The sequence below is a fragment of the Gymnoscopelus braueri genome, assembly GCF_963280865.1.
Source record: "Gymnoscopelus braueri genome assembly, chromosome: 3".
Lineage (NCBI taxonomy): Eukaryota > Metazoa > Chordata > Actinopteri > Myctophiformes > Myctophidae > Gymnoscopelus > Gymnoscopelus braueri.
Window position 1 is genome coordinate 25,997,544 of NC_137612.1, and position 27,441 is coordinate 26,024,984.

Sequence of the window (27,441 nt, forward strand, 5' to 3'; positions counted from 1 at the left end):
ATTATTTTATTTAAGAAAAAAAACAGTTTTTAAGCTGTGAAATTGTAGAATAGCCTGTTTCATAGGGGGGAAAAAACAGTTTAAATACAGATACACAGACACTGAATTAATCATTCATAAGGATTTCTTTCTAATAGATCACAATTTCTTCATATTATTCTGATAGCCTAATAACCCTGTTCAAATGATAATTAGACTGTAGAATCCTAAAATGTTATCCAAGTTTCAAAATCTAAGGATCCAAATTACATGATCAGTTTCCTACTGGATCAACAAAATACTGACTTACTTAGAGCCCAAATAAGCCGAATTGTAAATTCACAAACACTCTGTAATGCCTATTGTGTTTCGAATCCTCAATGGGTTAGTTTGACATTTAGACACTGAATGTTTTTTTCTCTCTGTTCTTCCGCATAAAACGCTTACAATGGCAACATATTGGCATGAAGCTGCTTGAATTAACAAGCTGTGCATATAAGTGCCTCCACAGACTTAGCCCACATGCACAAAGTTATGCTTAACTGAGCAGTATTAACATCTAAATATCCTGCATTGTGAAGTGTGCACTTTTGAAATGCTTTGAGAACTTTATTCGTTTAGGTGAAGATTGTTTTTTCTTTAGAAAGGAAAGCTCAATTATTCATTTCAGTATTCACCGAGTCAGAGGGAGGGAGATGTCTGTAGTGTATACAGGACATGAAAGACTTGAGTAAACATTGACATGAATCATTTGATATAAAATATGCTTTCTTTCTACTTCTGCCCTAGGTTGAGATTTCTACCTATTGCTTCATGCTCTGGTGTCTGTGTGAGTATTACCTCTGTAAATTCACAGAAGAGCTGCAAGAGAAGGGCAGGATTTACAGTAAATGAGACCAGTGGTGGAAAGTAACTAAGTACATGTACTCAAGTACTCAATTTTGAGGTATTTTTACATCTCAGAGGCAAATATAGTACTTTTACAATTATTTGACAACTTTAGTTACTATAGTTACTTTGTAGATTTTAAATATTATACAAAACATACATTAATCACTTCAGTGACTTCGGCTATTTGAAAAATTTGATACTTTTACTTAAGTACAAAATGTGAGTACTTCTTCCACCACTGAATGAGACTTCTGTCTAGCAGTCAGCTTGAAGAATTAATCACTTTTTCTTTAACATTTAAATTGTTTGCCACACGTCTTTTAGTGTGCATCTGTGATTGAGATCACATTTGCAGTCAGATTACTTTTTAGCATTTGTTTAACTCCTTGGTAACGGTTCTGTGAAAGAGATGTCACAGGTTTGAGGTTTGAATCTCATAACTCCACCATAGCACCTGTTGAAGTGACCCAGGGAATGCAGCAAAAACCTTCTGCTGCACTAGATCATTGGTTTGTACTTAAGTAAAAGTATAACATTTTTCAAATAGCCGAAGTCTATATAGCACTGAAGTGATTAATGTATGTTTTGTATAATATTTAAAATCTACAAAGTAACTATAGTAACTAAAGTTGTCAAATAATTGTAAAAGTACTATATTTGCCTCAGAGATGTAAAAATACCTCAAAATTGAGTACTTGAGTAGCCTACATGTACTTAGTTACTTTCCACCACTGTAAATCCTGCCCTTCTCTTGCAGCTCTTCTGTGAATTTACAGAGGACACAGACACCAGAGCATGAAGCAATAGCAAAAACTTTCTGCTGCACTATAGATAATTGGTTCTCAAAGTGGGGTCTGGGGACCCCCAGGGGTCCTTGGGGGGGGGGGGGGGGGTTCCCAGCAAAAGTAGTTAATATACAGTAGCATCACAATGCTTTTAACCACTTTATCCATTTGTCTATTCAAAACTAGCAGATATGCAAGCTCACAGAGTGTCACTTTGTGCCGCAATGCAAGCTTGTACATCTGTTATTTTTGAAAATGTTTGAAAAATCTCAAATGTTCACAAAACGTTTTCAGATGGGGGTCCACGGCCAAATGTATATCAATTTGAGGGTCCTTGACACGAAAGTTTGAGAACTACTGCACTAGATGGTTATGGATTTGGCACATATACAGAATGTAGCAGAGTGGCTTAGGACCTCTTCCTGAAGACCAAAAGCCTAATATCTTCCCCAGCCTATGTTTGGCTTTAGTTCCCCTTCCTGCGCATGAAACCCGGGCTTGAATGCTGGGCGTTCTGCATACAGTAGGACAATATGAGCACCTGAAAGTTTAGACAATCACAGTAAAGAGTTTTAAAGTAAAAATGTTTAGCTTTCCTTTGACTGTCAAATTAGCCAATAGCTACAATATTAATCTATTTTCCTTAATCCAGCAAACTCCACCCATCTGGTAGGGTCAACCGATCATTTAACTCTCAATAATATTTATCTTCTCACTACGCTATTGTTGAACTCATAAAAAGCTCATAGAATACACACATCACTTGTCAGGGTGCTGGACTAGAATAGGATCATAAAAAAAAGAAAAGAACGCACTCTCACATGCTCTAATACATTTATTGAAAATGTTTCGAACCTAAGCTCTTTGTGAGGTCAAAAGAGTTTAACTTGCCGAAGAGTCTAGGCTTGAACTGTTGTCATTAAATGAATTGGAGTCGAGTATGTGAGTGTGAAGGTTCCATTCTTTTTCTATTGTTGAACTCCTCCATGAAGGACAAACATTTTCAATGTTCTTTTTGCCCAGGGATTACAGATGACAATTAGCTCATTAGCTTACTTGTGTAAATGCAAATAAAATAGAACACGAAAAGGGAATGCATTTTGAGAAATGTTAATTGAACAAAAACTAGTTTGTTTACACAGCATATCACTTACTTTAAACTTTTCCTGACATGACAAATTACTGCTATTGCTACTCAAATGTCAACAAAAGGTTAAGACAGCGGTTTACTATGCTAGAGTAATTAATGTTATGGCAGTATTTGTAGTCACCACCACTGTCGATTTCCCAAGGCCTGGAACAAAACAGGACTTTATGGGGTTTTCCTACGACTTAGGAAGATCAATTACAAAGTCAAAATTCTGTATAAAGGAGGCTAATCCTATTGCAGCAGTTAAAATGAGGTTATTGAAACAGTCTCTGTGTGTATTGCCATGTTAAGTGCATACATAATCTCATCAACATGTGAAAAAACATCATGCTACATGGTTATGTTTACATTGGACATAATAAAGCCCAAACATAGATGGGTGGGTTGTTCCGTAGGGTAGTTTCCTATGACTACAAAAGATGGGTAAGAAAACGATTTAACATCTTGGCATTTTAAATACCCGAATAACAGCATTTTTCCTATGAGCAAAAACCTGGCCATCTTGTGCTCGGGTCAGGGAAAAGAGAATTATGCAAATAGCAGTTGACCCGGATCTTTTCAGTGGTGATGATTTCAGAGAAAAACAGACTCCAAAAAGACCATTTTAAATAAAAACAGATTAAAAGTAGCTGACTTTTCCGACAGATTATCGTCACACATAGAAGGCACCAAACACAATGGCAGCGGAGCTAGTGAGGGATGAGTAGTAGCAGCAGGGTTTTTGGAAGACCCCCTGCCAGGCACCTTCATACATTATAAGCTTGCAGCTACCTGGCAAGTGCGCACAGCGGGCTTCCACTACCACATACTGAGTTGTCTAGCTTCAGGGCAGTTTAAAAGCTTTGAATATGGGTGCATGTGGCACTTCATAGCGCTCCCAACTCCCTTGCCGCTGTTGCAAAGCTGAAGAAACATATACACACACCAACTGAAATGAATAAAATATAAGTGTTCACCTTTTAATTAAAACTGATTGTCTGGAGAATATAATACACAAAGTTGTGCTTTGTCAGCATATATGAAGTAATGCAAATGAATTATATACACACACCAGTAGTACTATATATCACATGTATGTACAAATTAAATGACAACTCAATTATCGCAAAAGTGAGTCCACTTGACACAAATATAGCTTTGGGAATCATTTTGACAGCAAGGCAGGACAAAATCTGATCAATCAGCTTGAAGTGAACATGTGAAATCACAAACACATTAGTGAGTCACTTTCCAATCTCACAGTGTAGCTTTTGTACTAAATGAAGTGGTGTGGAGTTATTGCATTTAAACAAATGCATCTTTAATCTACTGTATGTAGGAGTATTTATTTCAACATGCCAATATCATCTTGACAGTAATTTACCTGTGCCACTTAGTGCCTTAAGCCCAGCAGGCTATATAGTCCATTGGTTCAATAACAAAACAACAAATCTAACTTTTTCATGGTGTTTTGATAACAGAATAACTGCAACAAAATCATTTAAACCTGAAATATGCAGTGTTGACTCTGACATCAGGCACCTTCAGGAAAAAAAAAAAACTTACTTCACACACAGTTGAATACTGCCACCTTGTGGAATAACAAAGCCAAATCAGCCCAAACAATCCCCTGTAAGATAAAGTGCTGTTACTCACATCTGTTCAAACTAAATTCCCTGAATCAACATTACCAGCTACTTACAGTGCTGTTGAAAAACTAAATGTACCCCAAGAAATCCTGTCTTTGTTATTTTTCAACTTTTTGGTTTAATGTAAGCCTAATATAATATGGAAGCCCAATCCACCATTTAATAATACTACTGACCATTAAAGATTATCTAATTATTTTCTTAAGCAATTACTGCTTTAGTTAGGTGAGAGGGTAGAGACAGAGGAACCTGAAGGTAGAGAGAGCAAGATGTGCAACACATGACTCCAGGTCGAATTGAACCACACATACGTTGCGACCACATGGTATAAAATATTTACCGTATATCTTTTTCATAACCACTTAAGTCATTATTTAGAAAAGAAAACAGTGAAAATAGCCAATCTACAAGCTCTGGCAATCTCTATAGTTCGAGCTGTACGATGAAGTTCAGCCCAAGCGCCGTTTCTCAGTGAAGTCTCTAAGAGCCCCAGGGTAAAATCAAGGGATCTACGGGCAACTCTGGTCTCGGTCAATGGCAAAATGCCTGAGTCAACCATCAGAAAGAGACACACACATTTGATCTACATGGGAGGTCAGGAAGGAAACTCTGCTCTCAAAGAAGAATATGGCCGAAGTTTGCCAGACAACACATGATTGAAGAACATTCCTCCGAGTTGATTTAAGAGACTACAAGAAACATCTATAAGAAGAATATCTGCCAAAACTATGTTGAAAAGACAAAGGTTTTCATGGGGTGACTTAATTTCTCACAACACTGTAGGTAATAGTAATATACATTATAATACTTAACTATTTGATAACCTCAATTCAACCGTTGGCAGTAATTGGATGAAAAAGGAAATAAATTGATTCAGTAAAAATTACAGAAATTGCTTTAAGAAAAAAATGAAATGCAACCTGCACCAGGAATTAAAAAGCAAGCTGGTTGCATTTGCAGTGAATGACACTTTGATCACCTCAGCCTCAAGGCACATTAGCCACACTTTATCTTCTCCTTTTTTTTGCGAAATAAAAGCTTTACAACTGAAAGCTATTATTACCCCGGTGGTGTGCGCACAGACACACACAGGCCAAAGCATCTTCATTGTGCGAACGTGGCATTGGTATGGTAACAAGCACATGTGCGTTAGACTAAAAGCTCAAGATCATAACATTCCAGTCTATCAAAGTCTAATCTCTCAAGACAGATTCAAATACCAAATGGGTTACCAGATTGATCAAAGACAATTTCCCATCCAAAGTCCTCAAGTCATGGAATGAGAGCAGTGGGTAGCAGAGATGGTGGAAAACTACTTGCACCGCCGTTGAGCAGAGACATCAAAGAAATCAACCCCAATGTCCACTCAATAAAAGCCAAAATGGAGCAAGAATGTAAAAGAAAAATCTCCCTGATCAGGATTACCTTTAAAACCTGTTTAATTATACACCATCAGTCATTCACCAAGTGGCAGTAATATCATCACCATCGTCAATCACATCCTGATAGCCGGTGCTCATCCTCTCTGTCAAGGTTCAGGCCTTCGTCCGAATGAACCTTGACATTCATCGGCTCACGAGGCCGTTGGTGGCGCCACAGGGTGTTTGCCGGGCGGTACCTCATATTTGAAGACCACGCTGAACAGCTTGCCACCCAGCCGGTCAGCCAGCCAAGAATTCTTGAGGACGGCGATTTTGAGGCTCTCACAGCTGAGCATGGCGTAGTAGTTGGTATGTATGGCCCGGCCCATGCCCTCGATGACCACCAGGTCGGTCTTCCGCTCCCGCACCACCTGTGCCAGCACCTTGTCCAAACGGCTGAGGGGGTGGGGGGTGGAGTTTGGGCAGTGTAGGAAAGGGACAGAGGATGGAACATGTTTAGATTCTCACATGAATTTAAGTGCACCTTTTACAGCAGTGGTTCTATAACGTTTTCATGTCAAAGAAAATGATATGTATTTGGCTGCGGACCCGCCCATCTAAAAAATATTCTACAAGTTCATAGTGCGGCACCGAGTGCTGCGCTATGAGCTTGTACATCTGCTATTTTTGAATAGCCAAAGTATAAAATATGGTTAAAGTGGTTAAAATGATTGTGACCCTATATTAACTAATTTTGCTGCGAACCCCCTGGTACCACCCCAAGGACCCCTGGAGGTCCCCGGACCACACTTTGAGAACCACTGTTTTACAGTATGTAATTGTAGACATTGAAGCAGTTTCACATGCTCTTAATTACTGCAACCTTCTGGGGGGAATTTGTAGTAAAAACGTCCCTCATTTATTACATATTTTCATAGATTATGCATTTCCCTAAACATTTTATGGCCTGGAAGTTATCAGATAAGTTTCTCATACATTCTCAGACACTTGGAACCTGCAAGTATGGGTTCATGTTGCTCAATTGCTCATAACATTTTAACATAATTCAAAATATTTTCGCCATCAGGTGGAAACCTTGCATGACCAAAACCGTTACGTTTCAGGAGATGGGAAAAAACTTGGATCCAATGTAGTTATTTAGTCACAAGCTCTTGTGATGCTCTTGCACCGTGTGATGGGACACGTTGTGAGATTGTAAAATCGTCTATTTTCTCTACTTTTGTATGACAAAGTAGGGCATTGACAAAAAAACATAAAAAGTTGAAATATGAAGACAAAAGGTCTGCCTGACAACAACGATATTAAACCATTCAATCCGGGTCATGAAGTCATTTTAGATTTTTAGCTATAACCATTATTTTATACTTTGGGCTATTCAAAAATAGCAGATCTACGAGCTTGTAGGTCTGCAATAAAATAAAATAAAATCGTTAACATTTTAGCAAATCTTTGAATATATGTTTTTTAAAGCGAACATTTGTAACTCAAATCTTTGCTTCTGGGGATTCTACAAATGTCTTCTAAATCCTAACAATTTTCTGAAACACTTATGTTGCTATAATATCAGTGGTTCTCAAACTTTTTCATGTCAAGGACCCCCAAAAGTATATGCATTTGGCCGCGGACCCCCATCTCAAAATATTTAGCTCCAGGGATCCCCAGAAGCAAAGATTTGAGTTACAAATGTTGGCTAAAAAAAATAATATATATATATATATATATATCTACAAGCTCGTATGAGCTTGTAGATCTGCTATTTTTGAATAGTCCAAAGTACAAAATAATGGTTTTAAGTGGTTAAAATCTAAAATGACAGATGCGTTCCCGGTCTTAATGGGTTAAACATGACTGGTGTTGTGTGACTGACCTCAAATCCAGGCACGGAGAGCTGGAGCCACTCTGCACTAATGTCAGCCTGTCCTCCTTCAACCCCGACCTGCACAACAATAACATCAACACATTTACACTTTCACCAAGTAAAGGCTCTGTGAGCCGGAGGGAATTCCAATGGGCAAAGGAGGCAGGGGGCGGCAGTGGCTCAGGAGGGGAAACGGTCTATAGGGTGCCACAGTTAATTTAACTAATCAATTTCATCAATATAAAAAATTATCAATTATAAAAATAATCAATCCCTCTTTTGGGCAGGTCATTTGCAACCACTTTAAAAACATTTCACAAAACAGTGAAAACAGTGAAAATAACAGATCTACAAGCCCACGTCTCGCATCGCGATGCGTTGTGAGCTTGTAGATTGGCTATTTTCACTATTTTCTTTTGCGTGACACTGTTGTGTAGTATAAAACACAAAAAAAGTATAAAATAACGCTTAAGTCGTAACAATCAAACAAAATAGTGCTTCTCAATTATTCCATTAATTTAAAAAGTACTCGATAGAATAATCACTAAGGAAATGATCGATAGTTAAAGCCATAGAACGGTCGCCAGGGTATCGAAAGGGTCCCGGTTTGATGGCAGCTTGTCCGGCATCGTGCGCCCTTGAGCAAGTCATTGAACTCCCAACTGCTCACTGGGTGCTGCACAATTCTATGCAAATGTGCTTGGCCAATTAAATTGTCCATTTCCTACTGTCTATCACTTTGACACTTTGACGAGACACGTAGATTCACGATCGACACATTTGCGGTTTGTAGTGCTCAAACCTGTGACATTTATGCAAATGTGTCGTTTCTCTAGCCACAAGGCCACCCAACCATTAATGCAACCATTAATGCAACCGTGCATCGTTATTGGGAATCGGAAAGCTGTTGAGCTGTGTAATTAGACTCTCATAAAACCAGATACAATCTGTATCGTAACAAAATGTATTGAAGAAGAGACGGTGCCATTACATTATTGCTTATCTTAAATGCCTAGTCTGTATCGCAGTTAGATAATTAAACTTTGCATTTGTTTTTTAAAAGCATTCCCAATACTCACTGAATCACAGGATCCATTTCAGCTATTCGTTCTGTCACTATCTGCAGCTCACCATTTGTCACATCATTCAGAGCTGGACTCGAGTTGCTGGCCAGCACCACCTATGAAGAAAACCAAGAGATGGTGCATAAGCGATTAACCACATGAACCCTAGTGTCCCTATTCTGGGCATGTCATAATAGGCAAACATTTGGCGAACATTCTGTGAAACTAACTGATCTACAAGCTCCGCATCGTGTTGTGAGCTTGGAGCTTAGCTATTTTCAGAGAAGAGATTTGGTATGGAGGGGGGGGGGGAGCTGGGGGCCATGAATAGACCCCGGTTAACCACTTGAACTCCAGCATCCATATTTTGGGGAAACATCAATCCAACAATAGCCGATCTGGCTATTGTTGGATAGAGATTTGCTGTAGAGGGAAAAAAGTACAGCGCCAACTCAGGTCTGTTTCACTAAGTCTAGAGCAACGAAGTATAATAGTGTTTAAGCGGTTACAACTACACAATTTACATTCTCACGATTAATTTTACATTTTAGTGTGTAAAAGTGTCATTAGAATAAGTCAGTAGTAAATACAAAAAGTATAATAGTCGCTTTTGGGCAGAAACCTTGTATCCCCAATCCCCATATTTCAACTTTGTATTTTTTTTTCACAAATTAATGCCCTACTTAATCATACAAGTGTCATGCAAAAGTAGCAAGCTCACAATGCGTTGCGATACGCTATTTTTGAAAGAATTTTAAAGTGGTTAAGTGTGTCTGTGGGTTTTTGAACCAATGAAAAGTATTAACAAGAGCTTGTGACTAAACAATAACTACACTGGATCCATTGTAACAAAGGTTCTCTTTTTTTCCGTTTCCTGAAAAGTAACCGTTTTGGACATACAAAGTTTTCACCCGACGCAACAATATTTTATATTAGGGATGGTTCCTTACCTCTGTTCCACGACAAAGCAGCTCTCTAACAAAGGGCATCACCCCTAGAATAATGTCCATTCCACTATTATCTACGAAAAACAAGGCACACTTGTGAGGAGGACCCTGTAAGAACAAAACAGGATGGACTATGTTCAAACGTTGTGACAATTACATTTTGCATTCCAGCAAGACCGACATTACATGTGAAAAAGCCTCAGCACTTTTTCTCTGTGCGCTAAATGAACACGATACATTCTGAACACATACATTTTTACTTAGAGAAATAGACAAAGGTGAGCAAAAGTCAGACCTTCAGCCTTTCGATCCACTGGTCATAGCCATCAACAAGCCAAGGCCGCTCTGAGGAAACACGCATGTAGAGATATGTTAAAACAATAGGCCAGTGCGATTAATGCAATATATTGTATAAAAACCTTTCGATATTACTAAAGTGTAATAATAGCTTAAAGGAACTCTTAACTTTTTTCAACCTTATCCCCATATATTGATCCTCACTAATGCACAACTATAGGTTGATACCATTCCTGTCTCAGAAAATGGTCTGCATTTCTATCTGTCTTTATCCAAAGCGCTTGTCATCCACCATGTACAATGTGCATTACTTGCACTCATATTCACATACTGACAGTGGAGGCAACCATGCAAGGCACCAGCCTACTCGGGGCAGTTAGGGGTTATAGTGAGCATTAGTGAAGACCAACCAATAAATGAAGAAAAAGAAGATGCGTTTAAACAGTATCAGTCCATATACATACTGTAGTACAAATGGGGATGAAAAGAGTGGTTTCCATACCTTCCAGTTGCCGTTTAGCCTCCTCAAAGCCAAACTCGGGATCAGATTCTAGAACACTGCGTAAAATGATAATAAATGATAAAAAAGATTGCATTTATATAATGGAGGTGACAGTAATTTGGATATACTCAATTTAAGTGACATTAAACTTAAATTAAAAATCAGCTACCAGCTAATCATGCACTAATCCTTGGTTTTGGGTATTACATTTGGCTATTCTAACAGCTGTCCCGGCAACAAAGTAATCAACATTTAGAGCAATGGTTCTCAATGTGGGGTTTGAGGACCCCCAAGTCCTTGGGTGGGTTCCGGGGGTCCCCAGCTAAATGATTGATAGTTAGGAACCAAATGGACCTTTACGGTCTGTAACTCAGAGATTATACAAATGTACAAACATTTGTACACTCAGAGTTTAGTTAACACTGAGGATTGTACAGTGTAGAATGGGGTTCCAGGACCCAGAGATTAACAAAATAAATCTATCAAATGGGGGTCTGTGGCTTAATGCATATCAAACTGGGGTTCCTTGAATTAAAAAGGTTGAGAATAACTTATTTAGAGGTCCAGTTATGGCTTGCAAACATGGCAGGTGGATTGATTTAAACTACTGAAGCCTGTAGTTTAACCCATTAAGACCAGGAAAGCGTCGGTCATTTTAACCATTATTTTATACTTTGGCTATTCAAAAATAGCAGATCTACAAGCTCATAGCACAGCACTTGGTGCCACGCTATGAGCTCGTAGATCTGCTATGTTTTTCAAATCTTTGCAAATATTTGAAAATATATTTTTCAAAGCGAACATTTGTAACTCAAATCTTTGCTTCTGGGGGTCGCTGGAACTAAATATTTTGAAATGGGGGTCCGTGGCCAAATACCTATAATTTTGGGGGTTCTTGACATGAAAAAGTTTGAAAACCACTGATATTAGAGCAACTTAAGGGTTTCAGAAAACTGTTAGAATTTAGAAGACATTGGTAGGATCGGCCTCAGGTCATAATAGGTTAAGAAAAAAACTACACAAACTGAAACCATGACATTTACTCACTCAGACACAGCCTTGGCCCCCCAGTCAAAGACGTTCCCAGCCAGGACACCTCTGGCCAGGGCAAACTGCCTCTCCTCCCAGCTCAGTAGCTCCAGGGCCTTTACAACAGTCTGGTAGTACTTGAGAGCCATGTCATTCTCCTTCTGTTTGATCTGGAACAGAGAGACAAACTGTATGAGACGCAGCTTCTATTTCCCACTGAAAAAAAACTATTTGTTACTTGGGTTTAAAATTATGAACCAAACACCACAATGACTGAGGCCAACATTAAAAGTTAAAGACTACTTGTCATCAATTAATTTCCCTTTGACTTACTACACCAGATTTGAGGTAAAAAAAAAGGTAAAAAAAAACTGGCACTTGTAAATCATTTGTTAGACAATTGAACTGTCAGTGGCAACCCGACATAAGAGCAGTAGTAGTACAAGAAACAGATGAACTACAAAGAGCAGTGGAAACATGGAAAAACAGAGAGGGAGAGAGGAAGAGAGCATGAGTGAGAGAGATCGATAGAGTTCACTCAGACCTTAGAGTATGGATCAGGAAAGTTGAACTCGTTTAAACAGTGTTCCCTCGTGTCTAACAGACTTCTGACAGTGAGGGATCCATAAGCACTAGGTGAGAAGAGAAGCACTCTACGTTAGCAAGAGAGAAATATACACACAACACACAACAGAACTGGGATGGCAGGAAGGCAGCTCTGCTGTTGGAGGAACAACAGTTTGGGTGGTTTTCAGGTTTTGGGCTGAGTGAGTGTCATGACCTATAAAAAGCAAGCACTTTTCGTGATTCTAAAAACGACTGACTGATTGTCAGTCTCCTGTAAATTCCAAATCAGTTTGACATTTAGGGAGACTATTTTCTCTGAATCATACACCGTTATATCTTGACCTGCTTTAATCTTACCTTTACCTTTTGACTGGTGCAGTGTCCTGATAAAAGCAGTGACCATGCCATCACAACTATATCAGTATGCTTAGGTAGATCAGAGTGGCTCAGTACATGTAGCAGTCAAACAAATAAAGGTTAAGCAGGTCAAGCCATAACAAATACATGATTGGATATTATTGTTTAATACTACCATTTTCCAAATGTTATGCTTTATGCCTTTCCAAATGTAATGTGCCCAATGCACAGAGCTCTGGTTGAAGAGGAAAATGCGCAACGCAAAACATTTCTAAAACTAAATATACACAGTCAAATGGTAAGAGCAATGAAATGAAGAAAGCCCTGGTCCCACTAATAGTATGTCTACACTGCTCTGCACTGAAGTTACTGCTCTTTATATTTTTGTGGCAGTGTAAGCAAAAAGCAATCATCTGTGGGACATTTGACACATGCACAAACGAGAGAGAACCCTTACAATGGCTGATGGCGGAGGGTCTGCAGCTTGTGTCTGTATTTCTGACGGAACTTCTCAGCTCGCTCAGTAGCCTCGGGGATGTCCGGTTGGCTGGCCACAGCTCTCTTCACCACCTGTTCAAAGACACAAAGCTTTAATTCATCAGCCATGCTGGGAGGTAAAGGACACACACACACACACACACACACACACACACACACACACACACACACACACACACACACACACACACACACACACACACACACACACACACACACACGATGTCAGGCTGTGTTTTAGTGTCTGTGGTCGACAAAGGCCCATAGTTTTTGCGGCGTCTCGGAAAATCTCTAAAACGGTGTTCACAAATATGCAGTAATTTGCTTGAATACTTTATTAGTCAGGTATGTAAACAGCACGAGGTACAGTCAGACATTTGGACTAAAAGGATAACACAAAAAAGTCCTGGTTAATATAATTTATTGATGCGAGTATTGGAAGTCAACTATAGCCACATGAAGGTGAATTCTGCCAATAGCTAATACTCAGGCCGCCATTTTGGCAAGTTAGCAACAATCCTTTTCAGAACCAATTCAACTAAAACCCTAGTTTTGGGGAAAAGAAATCACACCCAGTGTGAGTAAGCAGTCCCTACTCTGTTTGATGAGTGTGTGCTGGTATTCAGGCGGTAGTACTCTATTTGATGTGTGGGAGCAGGCACCGTCTCCTGTTTGTGTTAATTAATGTAATCGGTTGCATCTTTGTGTTGCAATCAGTTGCAGCCGTTTATGCCGTGCTTATACATAATGTACATACATACAGACTGACAAACACACGTCAAATGTAGAGCGGCTGGCACAGCTAAAAGTAAGGGGTGTAAAGGGGGCTAGACACTCCCTGAGAATGACGTAAGAGCAAACTGACCGCTGTTTGAACATAGTCAATTTTGGCAGTAGTACAGAGAATAACAGCAGCACAGACACTGACAAAACAACCACTATCATCATCTCACCCCGTCTAGGGCTTCCTCGAAGCAGAAGAGCCAGTATTCTCGGGCGAGGGCGTCTTCGGTGAGGTCCACTGTGTCTGGGATGTATGAGGACGGGTCTTGGAGCAGAGGCAGGTTCACAAGCTTCCTCTCTAGACGATCCATCTCCAACATGTCAAACTAGAGGCAAAGATGAGATGACACAACATGAAGCCTTGCTCACATTCTCTCAGACGGACATAATATACGTAGATGCCACATTGGCCAGCCACCCGATTGACTTTGTGTTTTATCAACTTCAGGTACATTTAAAAAATTTAAAGCCAGCTTGCTAGTTTACTTTTTATTTTGTGAAAATGCTTAAGTTTGTGTTTAGTTTTTATAAGTTATTTCATATTTCTGGGTATTTTTCAGTGGTGAGGGTGTATTGTAATAAGTATTGTGTAATAATAAAACGTACCATTTAAAAAAAGGCTCCACTATTAAAACTGTCAGTTCATAAAACTATCAACTGATGCACAAACTTGCAACAGACACCCTCCTCAAGGCGACACAACAGAGGCTGAACAGACCCCGGCCTGTGTCCAAGTGGCATGATACTGCCCCTACTGTCTCTTGGGGGCTTAGGGTGGCTGGTGAGATGTTAGCAGCAGGTGTTGGGACTTGGGAACACTAGAACGTTCTAGGCACTGAGGGTTGCCTCCGGGCAGTTAAACAAATGGAAGATAGATTTCATATACAACCAAAATACTAGGCTTATATATTGAGTAAATTGACAAAACTAAGGACATTTTCTCTATGATTTATTGATTTTTGTTAGTTTTGTAAGCACACAATACAGTTTCAGTTAGATATAGTTTTTTGTAACTCAACCATAGACCAAATCTTGATGACATGACATCACCGCAATCAAAAATGTATTTCTGAGTAGATAACGCCTGCATCGTCGCATTGGAACAGTATTATTCATTAACTATTCTACCCTGAAATACCAGTTTGTTCACTAACATTGCGATCTGTTCTATAATAACCTTGCGTCACAGGCATATTGGCACGGGTAATTTGCCACAACTCCACTGCTAGAAATATGTCTGAGTTGTATAAAATACAAGTAAGATAAGGTGTTTGTTTGGTATGAAAATCTAAATCTGTCTAGCGCATTGTGGAACGGGGGATAGACTCCCGCGCCCTGGCTGATACAGACAATAAGCCTTTCTGATTTCTGATTTAAACAACTATCCTCCTATTATCATAACATAACTACTACATGTTTGACATTTGTAACAAACCAAACCACTTGAAAATCGATTGAGAATTCAGTGAGTCATGATTTTAATTGTGGACCTCCTGCTTCGATAGACATACATAGTATGGTTTCGGAAGCATGGCTTGACCCTGCCAATATAGCAGCCGCGTTGACGCATCACTCCAATGATGCATGTATCTGCGCGTACATCTATGCTCTCAGATGCATCAAACGCACCACTTCTCAGGTCCTACTCAAGTTAACCACTTAAACCCTATACTTCATTGCACGATGGTGTTGCATGGACACAATAGCCCATCTACAAGCTGGTAGATTTGCTTTATTTGCTATTTATGCCTGCCAAAAATGGGATGCCAAGGGATGCCATGTTGGAAGTGGTTAAATCATAATAGCAATCATTAGAAAAGTTAACATGACCAGAGAGAAGTGCATAAATGACTGCATAAAGGAAAACGCAGTCATTGAAAGTCTCACACACACACACACACACACACACACGCGCACACACACTTTAATAGCCTGAATCCTCACATTATAATCTTAATAAGATTTCAACAAAACTATTCAAAACACCAGGTAAAATCAAGCGATCACTACAGCATCTGCAGTTAGCAGCTGAGACAAGTATAGAACAAAACAATGACAAAACAAATGAACTGTGACTAACATTCCTAACATGACCGAATATATTATGCTAGTCAAGACTGCACAGCTAGAAAGCAATGCACTGCGCATGTGACATCTCATCAAACCAGCGCACACACATAAAGCATGAGGAAGTACTTACAGGGAACTGAAGGAAAAGCTTAGGTATGAAGAGGTGTGGAGGAGAGGAAATGAAAAAAGGACTGTCAGATATGAAAGAAAGACAAATAATTTCAAGAGGGGACGGTGGATTTGAAACTTCAATGGGGACATTTCCACAAGCGTGGTCAAAATTACAGCTCTCTGAAAACTGAGGTTGAGGTCAAGAGTCACGACAATGATGAAAAAATATTGTTTTAATCTATAAATATCACTATGACCGAATCATGTTATGAGTGTGTAGGGCTGCAACTATCGATTATTTTTTTCTTAGCGATTATTATATCGATAACATTTTCAAGTTGTTTTTTTAATATAATTTAAATATATACACATGCTGTTAATCTTAGACAACTATTTTCTTCAATTCATCAAAGTATTCACTTCATTTTGGATTCTTCACTCACCATGAAGGAATATGTCACAAACACTCTCCACGAATTCAAGGCTTCATAGGATGAGTAAGAAAGAAGAAGAAAGAAAAACATTTTGGGGCAAAGTATTCCTTTAAACAGTGGTCAGTGCACTCACCGTTCCGCTGCGTGCGCGTTGCATGGGATTCATGTCAGGAGAGACGCTCATGAGGCCAGAACTGCCAGCATAGTTCTCCCCCCAACTGTACTGGTTGGGATCTAAATAAAGACGAGGGACAGTTATGGCTTTTACATCTCTTTAAAAATATATGTTTACGTTTATCAAAGTCGCTCAGAGTTGAGGTTTTGGATTTTGTTCAGTTTTTGTTCCATTTTAGTGATGATTCGAGGATTTCTGATTTAATCTCTTAAATTTTTGTAATCATTAAGATCTCTGGATATTTCAGAAAAGTTATTATCAAGTGAATCTCAGATACTTTCGTGCTTTATGCTCTCTCGTAGTACAACATCCAACAATATTTTCTTTCAAATGGTCCTGTTCCCAAAACAATTAAAATAGTTATTTTAATATCAAGGACTGAAATAAGTACAAAGGAGCCCTAATGATCATTAGAGGATGGATTGAGGATAGGCCATATTTTCACCCCTTAAAGCCCGAGACGTTATGCATACTTGATCTCGGGAAATTGAAAGTTGATTTATTTTTATAAAACCACAAGTTTCCCAACCGTTTTCCGGTTTCGCTGTAAGTGAGGGAGAGGTTTGCATGGTGTGGGTAAGAACTGAGGTGGAACAGATGAAGGGTAGAGAAATAGGAACGAGTTAGAAAATCTCTCTGTTAATACAGTTTCAGGCTTGTTGTATATATATATTCCAAAAATGAAATTAGAAAAAGTATTTGAATCGGCTAAGCATGTGACAATTTCTCTGAGTAAAATTAAATTCAATTGTTATAAAAACAAATGTCAATTTCCACCAACACATTTTACATTGATGTCATGACATCGATGGGGCAATAACAATGCAGTTGTCAAACTTTTGCAGCATAATTTTCGAAAACATGTTTGGCATTAACACCACTAAATCATGTTGGAGGAAATTGTGTTCTGTGAGGGATTTTCCCCTTACTGTCTTCCTCGGCTCCTTTAAGAAAAGCTCCAATGGCACCGAGATAGCCTTCATGTCTCAGGAAATGAGCTTGAACTTCACCCTACAACACAAAAATGTGAAATAACAATAAGCAATAAAACTGTAATAAAACTAAGCTGATAACAGGCCTAAACTGGACTAAACAAATGTGTTCACATTGGCTTAAGGTGATAATGAGGGAAATCCAGGTGGGCAAAAAGACTCAGTTTGATAAACTATACAACACTCTCTATTCTCTAAATCCTAGGTTGTTAACATGTTCACTTCTGGACTACACACAGAGTTGTTTACAATGGCAAAAGAGGGTAATGAGTAACTCCAGGTAGGCAAAACGCTTAAAGGGGAATTTTGGACTAAAGTTTTCTTACCTTTTCTATGACGTTATGATATCTTAGGATGAATGGTACAGTAGAAAAATTTCATAACTCCACCCCTGAGCCGCCACAGCTTAAAAGGTGCGCGGATAGGCCTTAGGTTAGATCACATATTTTAATAGCTTTTTTTTTTTTTTTTTTTTTTAGATCTGACGTTCATAGTGACAGAACACTGTCCCCAAAAAAAAAAAAAAAAAAAAGAAACAGAAGTCTCGCTAGACGAGATTGAAATCTCGAGATTTCAATCTCGTCTAGCGAGACTTCTGTTTTTTTTTTTTTTTTTTTTTTTGGTTGCATAGTGTTCTGTCACTATGAACGTCAGATCTCACCAAAAAAAACTAAAAAAAAAACTATTAAAATATGTGATCTAACCTAAGGCCTATCCGCGCACCTTTTAAGCTGTGGCGGCTCAGGGGTGGAGTTATGAAATTTTTCTACTGTACCATTCATCCTAAGATATCATAACGTCATAGAAAAGGTAAGAAAACTTTAGTCCAAAATTCCCCTTTAAGTATTAAGATAATTGGAGACTACATTATCGCCTATACTTTAATAGTTTGGGGGATTTTAAAAAGGTTTGTCTTTGAATGTTTATTAAATTAAACCCATGAATTATAAACTATTGTTCTTTGTGTTTTAGAGGGGGGTTTGCTAAAGCACTTAGGGAAAATACAGAGCAGTTGTATTTTGCAGTGCTGCAAGCAGAAGAGGAGTCCTTGCCTTGGTGAAGAAGTTGATACTGTAAGTAATAGTGTGCATTGTGACAGGATGACCTCTAATGAAGAAGCCTCCAAAGTAGACTCTGGAGAGGTTGTGGAGCTTGGCGTACAGGCAGGCCAGCTGCCCAATGTCATTACTGATCATGTGGAGTAAGCTCTTGGCCATATCTTCTTTGGAGAATTCTACGGATCAATATTAGACATACATAACACAACATATTAAAAGAAATAGCCAAAAAGTATTATTTAAAAGGAAACTTCAGACAGAGACTGAGAGACGCCTGTGGAGTAGTTTCATTCTCCTGTGATTGCACTGGTGGTAATTGATCAGAAACACTAACTGAATTAGGAGGGAGCCGCTTTGAATGTACAAAACAGGTACTTAAAGGACAAGTCCGGACTAAAATGATTATATGGCCTTTTTTCCTACTTATATTGATCCGAAATGACTGGCCATGGGGTCTATTTGCAGAATTGCCCATGTCGTCCAGTTTCCCCAGCAGACCCCATAACATAGAGTGGAGCCCATAAGAATATAGCTACTTAAGCGATTTGTTGGGGTCAAAAGTTTTTTTCCCCTTATGAATCTGTTATTAGTTGTCATTACACACACATCCGTGCCTTGGTTGTCCCACACGAGCCGCCAGTCTCGTAAATCACAGCGTGTCTCTTGCGGGCCATGGGGCAAATAGACCCAATTGCCAGTCATTTGGGATCAATATAAGTAGGAAAAAAAGGCTATGTGTTATTTTAGTCCGGACTTGTCCTTTAACAGAGTAGGAGAGCGTTTTATTTACTTTAATTTCCGTTGTATTATGTACTTTACCAGCAGGATAAACGTTAAAAGTTCAAGGGAGTTTTTAAATCATTTCACATACATACTTATCAGACCTGGTTTACCCACTAAATCACAAATGGTTCAATGGCAGAGGGAGAGTGTCTATCTTGGCTCAATGCCATGTCCACATTTCTCAACAGTAACACAACTAGGCTGCACTACAAGGCCTAAGTTCAACTTAGCCACCAGTTATTCCTTTCCATGACTGGGAATTGCAAGTATGCGTTATCACGAGTCGAGATGCAATCTGTCATCCCTGAGAGTTGGTCCTATTTGCACACTCTTTGAGTTACAAATGTACATCGGAGGGGGGGGGGGGGGGGGACCAAGTATAGACCCCTGGGGGACCCCGGTCAACAAACCACAGTATATAGGATTTAAGTGGTTAACACTGAGGATTTTTTACTGTGAATGCTAAAGAACATCAACAAAATGTTTAGCCTGTAAATGTGATCGACAGAATGTAAATTAATGCGGTGACTTTAAGTTTTCATTTTTGCCAGTCAAATAAGTATCCTTGCATCACCTGTGTCAGCAGTAGCAGACTTCCCAAAGCTGCTAGCAATAAGATCTCCAGTCAAGCCCAAGCATCCATACGATCCTCCGTAGATATCTTTGACAAGCATGTCAACACTTGTGTGCTGCCCTTTCGAGGCCAACTGTAGTAACTCATCAAATCTCTGAAAGACAACAAAAGTTCAAAGTTCAATTGGCTTGTCCTGAAAAGATTTCACACTTTGCACCATTTTCCATGTTTTTTAATGCGTGAGGGGGGAGGGGGGAACACAATCTGACACCGAGCATACAGTTAATGGTTAAGACTAGAGAGGTACCTTTGTCTTGGTGAGCAATGCTCCAAGGCCCCAGAATGTTCCTCCGCCTATTGAACTCCCTCCAATACGCTCAAATTTGTCCTCTGATTCAACCTATTTAAAGGAAGAAGAAATGGAAATGATATGAACCTCAATTAATGACAACAGAACTTATCATGTTGATTGCATGAACCCAAGTCAACCAACAACAAATCAAGTGGACCTCTAAATAAGAGTGCCAAGAAAACAATTAATTGCTACTAAGTAACTAGGACAGCAGGCAGACATACTGTAGCAACTTGTCTAAATAATGTGCTATATAATAAAATATTTAGCATCTGGGGACAAGCAAACAACATATATCTATCTAAATAGCATATTTGAACAAACAACCATCTGGTTAACATCACAGGCAACAAGTACTGACACCACATTTTCACTACAGTGTCAGAATTTTCCCAGCAAAATAATTAGCATAACTTGCTGAACTGGCAATGGGAGAGGCCTTTTCACATGCTCTCCTTGGCAGGAAAAGTTATGGTATTGCCTGATAAGGCACCGTTTTCATTCGTTTATTTTCTAACAATATAGTATTTTAAACTTGCACGAGAGGTGACTGTAAGCACACGACGGAATCCCTTCATTTCATTCAGTGTGCATGCCTTTCTCTTTTCTCCCTCACCCCCGCTCCCTCTAAACGGAGCTTTAACTTACAGTACTTTTTTTTTTCCAATGAAAAATCTCTGGCACTGGCTAAAAAAATATGAAAATACCTCTGGCAGTTAAAGGGTTACACATTGACTGCCATGGACGTAATATTACGTCATCTCAAATCCAAAGCTTGACTGCCAATGATGTAATATTACGTCATCTGGTGTTTTTAGTGATTACGCTAGAGGGTGCCCTTCGCCAACCTATGAATGATACCTTGACTTCGAGAGAAGAATACACCCAGATTACGTAATCAAAAGCATTTTCACCCCGTCTGGTACGATGTTATCATATTTATAAAAAATACATTTATCTCCGATTTATTTTCCCAGATTGCGTTTTTGGTGAAAACTAGCTATATTCAACTGCCGATAAACTACAGAACGGACGATCGCGGTTACAATGTTTTTTTTTCGGTGGAAAGAAGAGAGACTTGTTTTTCCACCAAATTTCTGTGGATCATCAAAAAGACTCTAAAGAAAATAAGGCAAATCCGCTGGCAGTGGCGGATCCGCGGATGAATGAATGAATTAATATAATACCTGGCAATGAATGTGTTAAGTGGTTAAAATAAAGTAGAACATTGGCTCAGATATCATTACCTTCACAATAGATACCCCTGAGCCGATGTTGACCAGTAGGTAAGGGAAGATGTCTGGGTGGGTGTTCTGGAAGCGGAACTCAGAGTCGGCATGCTTGGTATAGACAAAGGCCTCATGGGGGATGTTCCTCAGCACAAAGTTACAGCCCTTGATTAGGCATGTCATCTCATCCTCCTTGTCCACTCTGGCATAACGCAACACATTAAAGGACCATTGGCTCAACGGTTTTAGGATTTCAAACTACTCGTTTCATCCTATGGCTATATCGGCTGGAGACATGCATGATGTATACCTGCCACTTTCACCATTTTACTACCAATTACATTTTTTAGAATATGACAGTTACATTCTGGTTAGCTAGAGATTCCAGCCACCGCAAGATCAGAATTTGCCTGTTGGGTTGTGCTAATTACCAACCTTGTTAAAGCTTTTTCTCATGCATAGAATATATCAGCGTAAAAACCAGTCTGATAACACCAGATAGCATAGAGACAGTCTTTTTGTGGACGTTTAATCAAAGTTCACTGGGGCACTCACCTGAGTCCAAGTTTCTTCTCAATGAGGTCTTTGAACTTGTGTGCTCCTCCGCCTGTGGCTTTGATCACTTTGGTGTCCGTGTTGACCAAGTGGTCTCTGATGAAGTCCAAACATGTTTCAATGTAGGCATTTTCGAATTTGATAAAGTGCAGGCGAGCAGTGATCTCTTCCTGCACGGATATTTCGTAAACCTTGTCTTCTGCAGCCTCCTAGACGGAAAATGAAAGCACAAACTGAGAGAGAGATTGCACAACTTTTACACCACAAGGAAGCAGGAATCCGTGTTTTGATAGTGTGAGTAATAGTAAAAAAAATTAAATACTCTCATGCTCAGCAAGAAAACATATGAAACAGTAGTTTTTAAAAGTTCATGTCACAAAGACACATACAGTACCTTTGCAGAGTGGTCAAAGGATCGCACTTTTGCCACTTTGTGTTGAACAGTGGAGTAATAGGCGAGCTTTGTTAGGGATCCACCTGCATAAAGCAATGCAGCATTTATTGCAGCGATGACTGTAGTAACAGGCTACTAGCCTACTACAGCTAGATACAGTGGTTCTCAACTTTTTCAGGCAGTGACCCCCCAAAATGATCATATTTGAACTGGGGGACCCCCCACCCTGACAAGCACTTGGAATGTAGGAGTTGAGGCATTAAATGTTTTGATCCACAGATAAAAATAGCAGATCGACAAGCTCACATGTAGATCGGCTATTTTCTAAATGTTTGCCTCTTTCTTATATTATTTGACAATTTGGCCAAAGTTTGACCAGTTTTTATAGTATAGTTTTGTATATATTACTTTTGATGCAGTCTAATGGTGTATTTCTTTTCCTTCTTTTTGGTTAGGTATATAAAATAAAATAAAGTCTTAAAAATCCTTAAATTGTCACTTCACTGTCATCTGGGGACCCCCCCCCCCCCCCCCCCCCAACATCATGTGGGGACCGACCCACAGGTTGAGAACCACTACAGCTAGAAAACAGACCTTCAGTCATAATAAGGTTCATTGAGAAATGGCGTAAACATCGCATAGGTAAGGTAGGCAACTGGTGGCTGCTGTGTTTAGAGCAACTCTATGGTTGTGAGATTTTCCACATGCTAGTAAGGCTAGCTAAACGGCCATCGCACTTCTTTAAAGTTGATCGTGTGTAACGACTACAGCGACTGTCAGATCAACAGTGATGCACGTTTAGACCAACAGTCAAGGTGAACCGTGTTTGTGCCAGTTTACGATCACTATAATCTCAAAGCTTTAAGTCTTGTTTATTTCCACTTAAATAATGGCATGCTGTGTGTGTGTGTTGTCATTGTATCCAACCTGAAACCATGGACCTAGCCATGGATACACGACCGTCATGGATGAACTTCAACCTGGTGTTTGCAATTTCTCCATTTACGGCCCATACATCAACATAAACGTTCAGATTTCAAATATAAAGTAATCACCCCATGGCCACGGATGTTGCAATTATGTACGGGCCCTCAGAAGTACCCGTATCTTCCGTATTGTTCAATAAAAAAGCATTTTAATCCGATCGGTGGCCATTTTCACATAGTTATAAAGTATCTGAGTGCAATACACCTCCCAACCGATAGGGTCGCGTAGTTGAAAGCATATGGAGAAAATACAGAGAAAATGGTCACCGATCGGATTTAAATGCTTTTTATTTAACAATACGGAAGATACAGGTACTTCTGAGAGCCCGTACATAATTGTAACAACCATGGCCATGGTGTAAGGTTTATATCTGAAATCTGAACGTTTATGTAGATGTACAATAAATTGCCGTAAATGGGCAAAGTGCAAACACCAGGTTGAAGTTCATCCATGACTGTCATGATATACCACCATGGATGGACCAACACATTGAACCGCGTTGTGTCGTGTGAAACGATACAACATACCTATGTCTATGGCGAAGCACTTTGCGTTCTCCAGGTTGCGGAATATCTCGTCCGGAGGCAGAGTGATGCTTTTATCCATGCTGTGAGAACTACTGCTCCTGTCAACTCCGTCACGGTCCGCCATGGTAAGAGTCTACTAAACACTGAAGCCCCCTGTGTAAATTACACAGTGTTGCCAGATTGTGTGCGACAAACAAGTAAGTAACCAGCTCTATGAAAAGACTGGTGACGCAAGGTTAATGAAAACAAGCCCAAAAGAAGCGACTAGGCCACATGAGCGTTGAATATTTGAAAATAGCCGATCTACAAGCTCACAACGCGTCGTGATTTGACGCGTTGTGAGCTTGTAGATCTCGGATATTTTCAAAGAAATCTTGAAAAATAGTGAAACATTTTGATTTAAAAAAAAAACAAACATTTTAACACTAATCTGGTAAAATAGTTATGGGGGGGGGGGTTGAGGTCCTTGACAAGAAAATGTTTGAAAACCACTGTTTTTAGCAACATTTAGGAAGAAAGGCCAAAATAAGAAACAATTAAGCAACTAGGCCACATGAGCTCTTTAACCCTAAATATGCATCGGCTATTAAAATAGCCGATGCACATATATTCAAATAGCCGATAGGTTTAAAGTGCTTGTGAGCTTACTATTTTCAAAAACTCTTGCAATAAAATGTGGAATATTAGGAATATTTTTTTGAAACATTCTAAACAACACAAATGCTCCCCTGGGAAAAGTCGCTTATAATAAGCGGACATGGCAACACTGCCCCCGTGTCAATCACATCACAGTGACGACCTGACGTCACCACGTAGTACGTCCTCCTCAACGACCAATCGCCGCACACGCACAGTAGTGGGCCCGAGTGGGCGTTGTCTTTTCCAAGACAAAAATAGCAAGACTCTCCATCTCCGATTTACTTCGAGTATCTGAGTGAAGTGGGCGGACGCCTTTTTAGGAAACCAGAAGCAGGTTGGACTTTCATACTAAAATGACTTTTTTCAGAGCAACAAATCAGGAGAAAATCTACTTTATTATCGAAATCTCTGTGTCATAGCAACACACTCTCGCGGGACCTAGCACCAACACAGGACGTTCGCGTCATCTGCCGTCAGACGCCGACCGACCGGCGCCCACTTACGAGACCATTTAGGATTTGTGTACCATTTCTCCTCTATTGGCTCCAGTTGGAAAGGTGTATCTTCATAAATTAACCATATTTGAGCATACATAGGGAGATAGTTAGTAGTGTGTTTGTTTCTTTTCAATATGGGAAGGAACCCATTCGTTTTCCTGAGTCTGTCTTGAGAGACAGTCTCTGAGAGTGCACAAATGGGACCACATAAGGGTCCATTTGGACCCCCCCCCCCCAAGGAACCCTGTGTGAGGGTCCCTGGACAATGGACATACAAATGATGTCTATTTCTATGCTGATACCTGATCAAATCGACAGGAAGTGATGCCCACAATGCCCTAGCAAACTTGTGGATACCACCAATGACCCCACTTTGAGAACCACTATTTTAGAAAAAGTGTATTGTTAAGCTGAAATCCCAATCACAACTGTTCTGAAAATAAAGTGAAATATGGTTAATTTTTAGATAGGCCTACCGTAGATACACTGACTGCTGGCCTATCATCTTGGAAAAGAATGCCTCAATAGAGGCAGATACAGTTGATGACACATCACAACAACAACTTGGTGAACTTGGTCACTCACAAATAGAATAGTAGAAGATACAATACACAGACAGAGGAGCTGTCTTTACAAAATACATGTTTTTTTCTTTCTCGAATGTCCATTTGTTAATGAACAAAGCGTGAAATCAATTTGATCTTATAATAGATCATTGTTAAACAACTTGGTGAACTTGGTCACTCACAAATAGAATAGTAGAGGATGCAATACACAGACAGAGGAGCTGTCTTTACAAAATACATGTTTTTTTCTTTCTCGAATGTCCATTTGTTAATGAACAAAGCGTGAAATCAATTTGATCTGATAATAGATCATTGTTAATCATGTGGTAATGACCAGAAGACCCAGTATGGGTTAATAATCCTCACAGAGGAAGAGTGGTTAGGACTGCATCATGGAAGATGCACGTGGAAATATCACTACTCAGTAGCATAACAATTTAAGATTTAAGAAAGGAGTGGATATAATCATATTGACCTTTAATATGTTTTAACAAATGTAGTCGTAGAATACAACGCTTAATTGCTTAACCTTTTCATTAAGATCAATACAATTTAGAATTGTGCTGTTTTCATTGAAAACATGTCTTCTTTAGTGGAAAGATACATAGCCCTCAATGGAGGTGATAGTCCTTTCAGTCCACTCACTGTATGTACAACTAGTTGTACAACATTATTTTGTTTATCTTTCATAAAAGTATGCCATTCTGCCACAAACATCTTTGACCAATGTGGTCAATTGAATTTGTTTGAGTTGCTACAGTCTGTAGTTTACTACCAGGGCCTCCAGAGGGCGATGTTGACTAGACTCTTCTCTTTGGTGACACTGGACTGAACTGGAGACCTCAGTTGAGGCAAACATGTCTCATTCATGTTCTTGTCAGAGGATGACTGCAGGTTCTGGAAGTGGTCCAGCAGTCTTCTCTGGGACTGTATCTTCACCTCATCCTTGGACAGGAAGTGCACCACCTCTTGGCCACACCTGGAGTATCCCTGATTGACAGGTGCTGAGTTGACAGGTTGATACTGCTGCTGTCGTGTCAGGAAGCAAACTGTCATCTCCAGGATGTCTGCTTTCTCCAGCTTGGAGTCAGCTTGTTGTTTGAGGATCCCTGGACCCAGGAGAGACTTGAGCTGCTCAATGCTGCTGTTGATTCGCTCTCTGCGTAACTTCTCCACCAATGGTTTTCTCTGCAGAAAGAAAAAGGGCATCATTAATAAACTTATTCTGAAGAACAACACAAGTTTGAATAAGTTCAACCAATTATGAACAATATCTAAGTGTCCATCAAGTTGAGTCTTCAATTTACCTTGTGGTTCAGAATCAGCTGCTCCTTAAAAGAGGTGATTGGTGAAGTCATTGTAGGTGCCATGGCTGATCTCTGTGCTGTAGAGGTCTCTGTACAGAGATAATCTGATCAGAATCTGACCACTGGCTTCATCCCTCCTATTTATAGTCCACAATCTCCATAAGAATGTGTGGGTCTGGGTCTGGTTGGACTTTCTCACAAACTTAGCCAATCAGAGAGCCAGGAAGGACAATGAGAAATGCAATGCTGCTATATGTTCAAAATGCTCTTACTGCTGAGGGACAATGGTTAGATCTCAGGGGAACAGGTGGAGGACTGGGGGTGATGGAGAGAGACTTTGTGTGAATCTGGGAAAGTGGTGACCCTGTAAAGAGAGCAGATCTGCTGAGTGATGTTGAGATCATCATGATCATCACATCACACATGTGGTAGCCAGACAAAAATGCCTTTCTTTATTTAACTCGTCGCACTGCC

The 27,441-nt window shown here is 39.6% G+C and overlaps 2 protein-coding genes across 4 annotated transcripts; both read right to left on the bottom strand.

Annotated features, from left to right (window-relative positions):
* Positions 1–3,736: 3,736 nt before the first annotated feature.
* On the bottom strand, positions 3,737–24,084 carry pank4 (pantothenate kinase 4 (inactive)). Of its 3 annotated transcripts, XM_080423967.1 has the most exons (20): positions 23,959–24,084; positions 22,445–22,527; positions 22,051–22,259; positions 21,514–21,697; positions 20,222–20,314; positions 19,915–20,068; positions 18,552–18,733; positions 17,437–17,518; positions 16,466–16,566; positions 15,918–15,935; positions 13,888–14,043; positions 12,894–13,006; positions 12,057–12,144; positions 11,531–11,682; positions 10,484–10,539; positions 9,980–10,029; positions 9,688–9,792; positions 8,753–8,853; positions 7,683–7,751; positions 3,737–6,250 (listed from the first exon to the last, which is right to left on the bottom strand). In XM_080423967.1, exons 1-20 carry the CDS (start codon positions 24,080–24,082, stop codon positions 6,007–6,009), a joined length of 2,364 nt encoding a protein of 787 aa, XP_080280093.1. In that variant the 5' UTR covers positions 24,083–24,084; the 3' UTR covers positions 3,737–6,006. The 3 variants fall into 3 exon arrangements, with proteins under 3 accessions (XP_080280093.1, XP_080280094.1, XP_080280095.1); XM_080423968.1 differs by lacking the exon at positions 15,918–15,935; XM_080423969.1 differs by lacking the exon at positions 22,445–22,527 and having other exon boundaries at positions 23,959–24,078.
* A 2,347-nt stretch (positions 24,085–26,431) lies between these two features.
* LOC308081871 (transcription factor HES-5-like) lies at positions 26,432–27,030 on the bottom strand (the record flags this gene model as incomplete). The annotated part of the gene is made up of 2 exons (XM_080423490.1): positions 26,432–26,848; positions 26,968–27,030. The coding sequence occupies 2 exons, from the start codon at positions 27,028–27,030 to the stop codon at positions 26,432–26,434; spliced, it is 480 nt and encodes a 159-aa protein (XP_080279616.1).
* Positions 27,031–27,441: the final 411 nt, after the last annotated feature.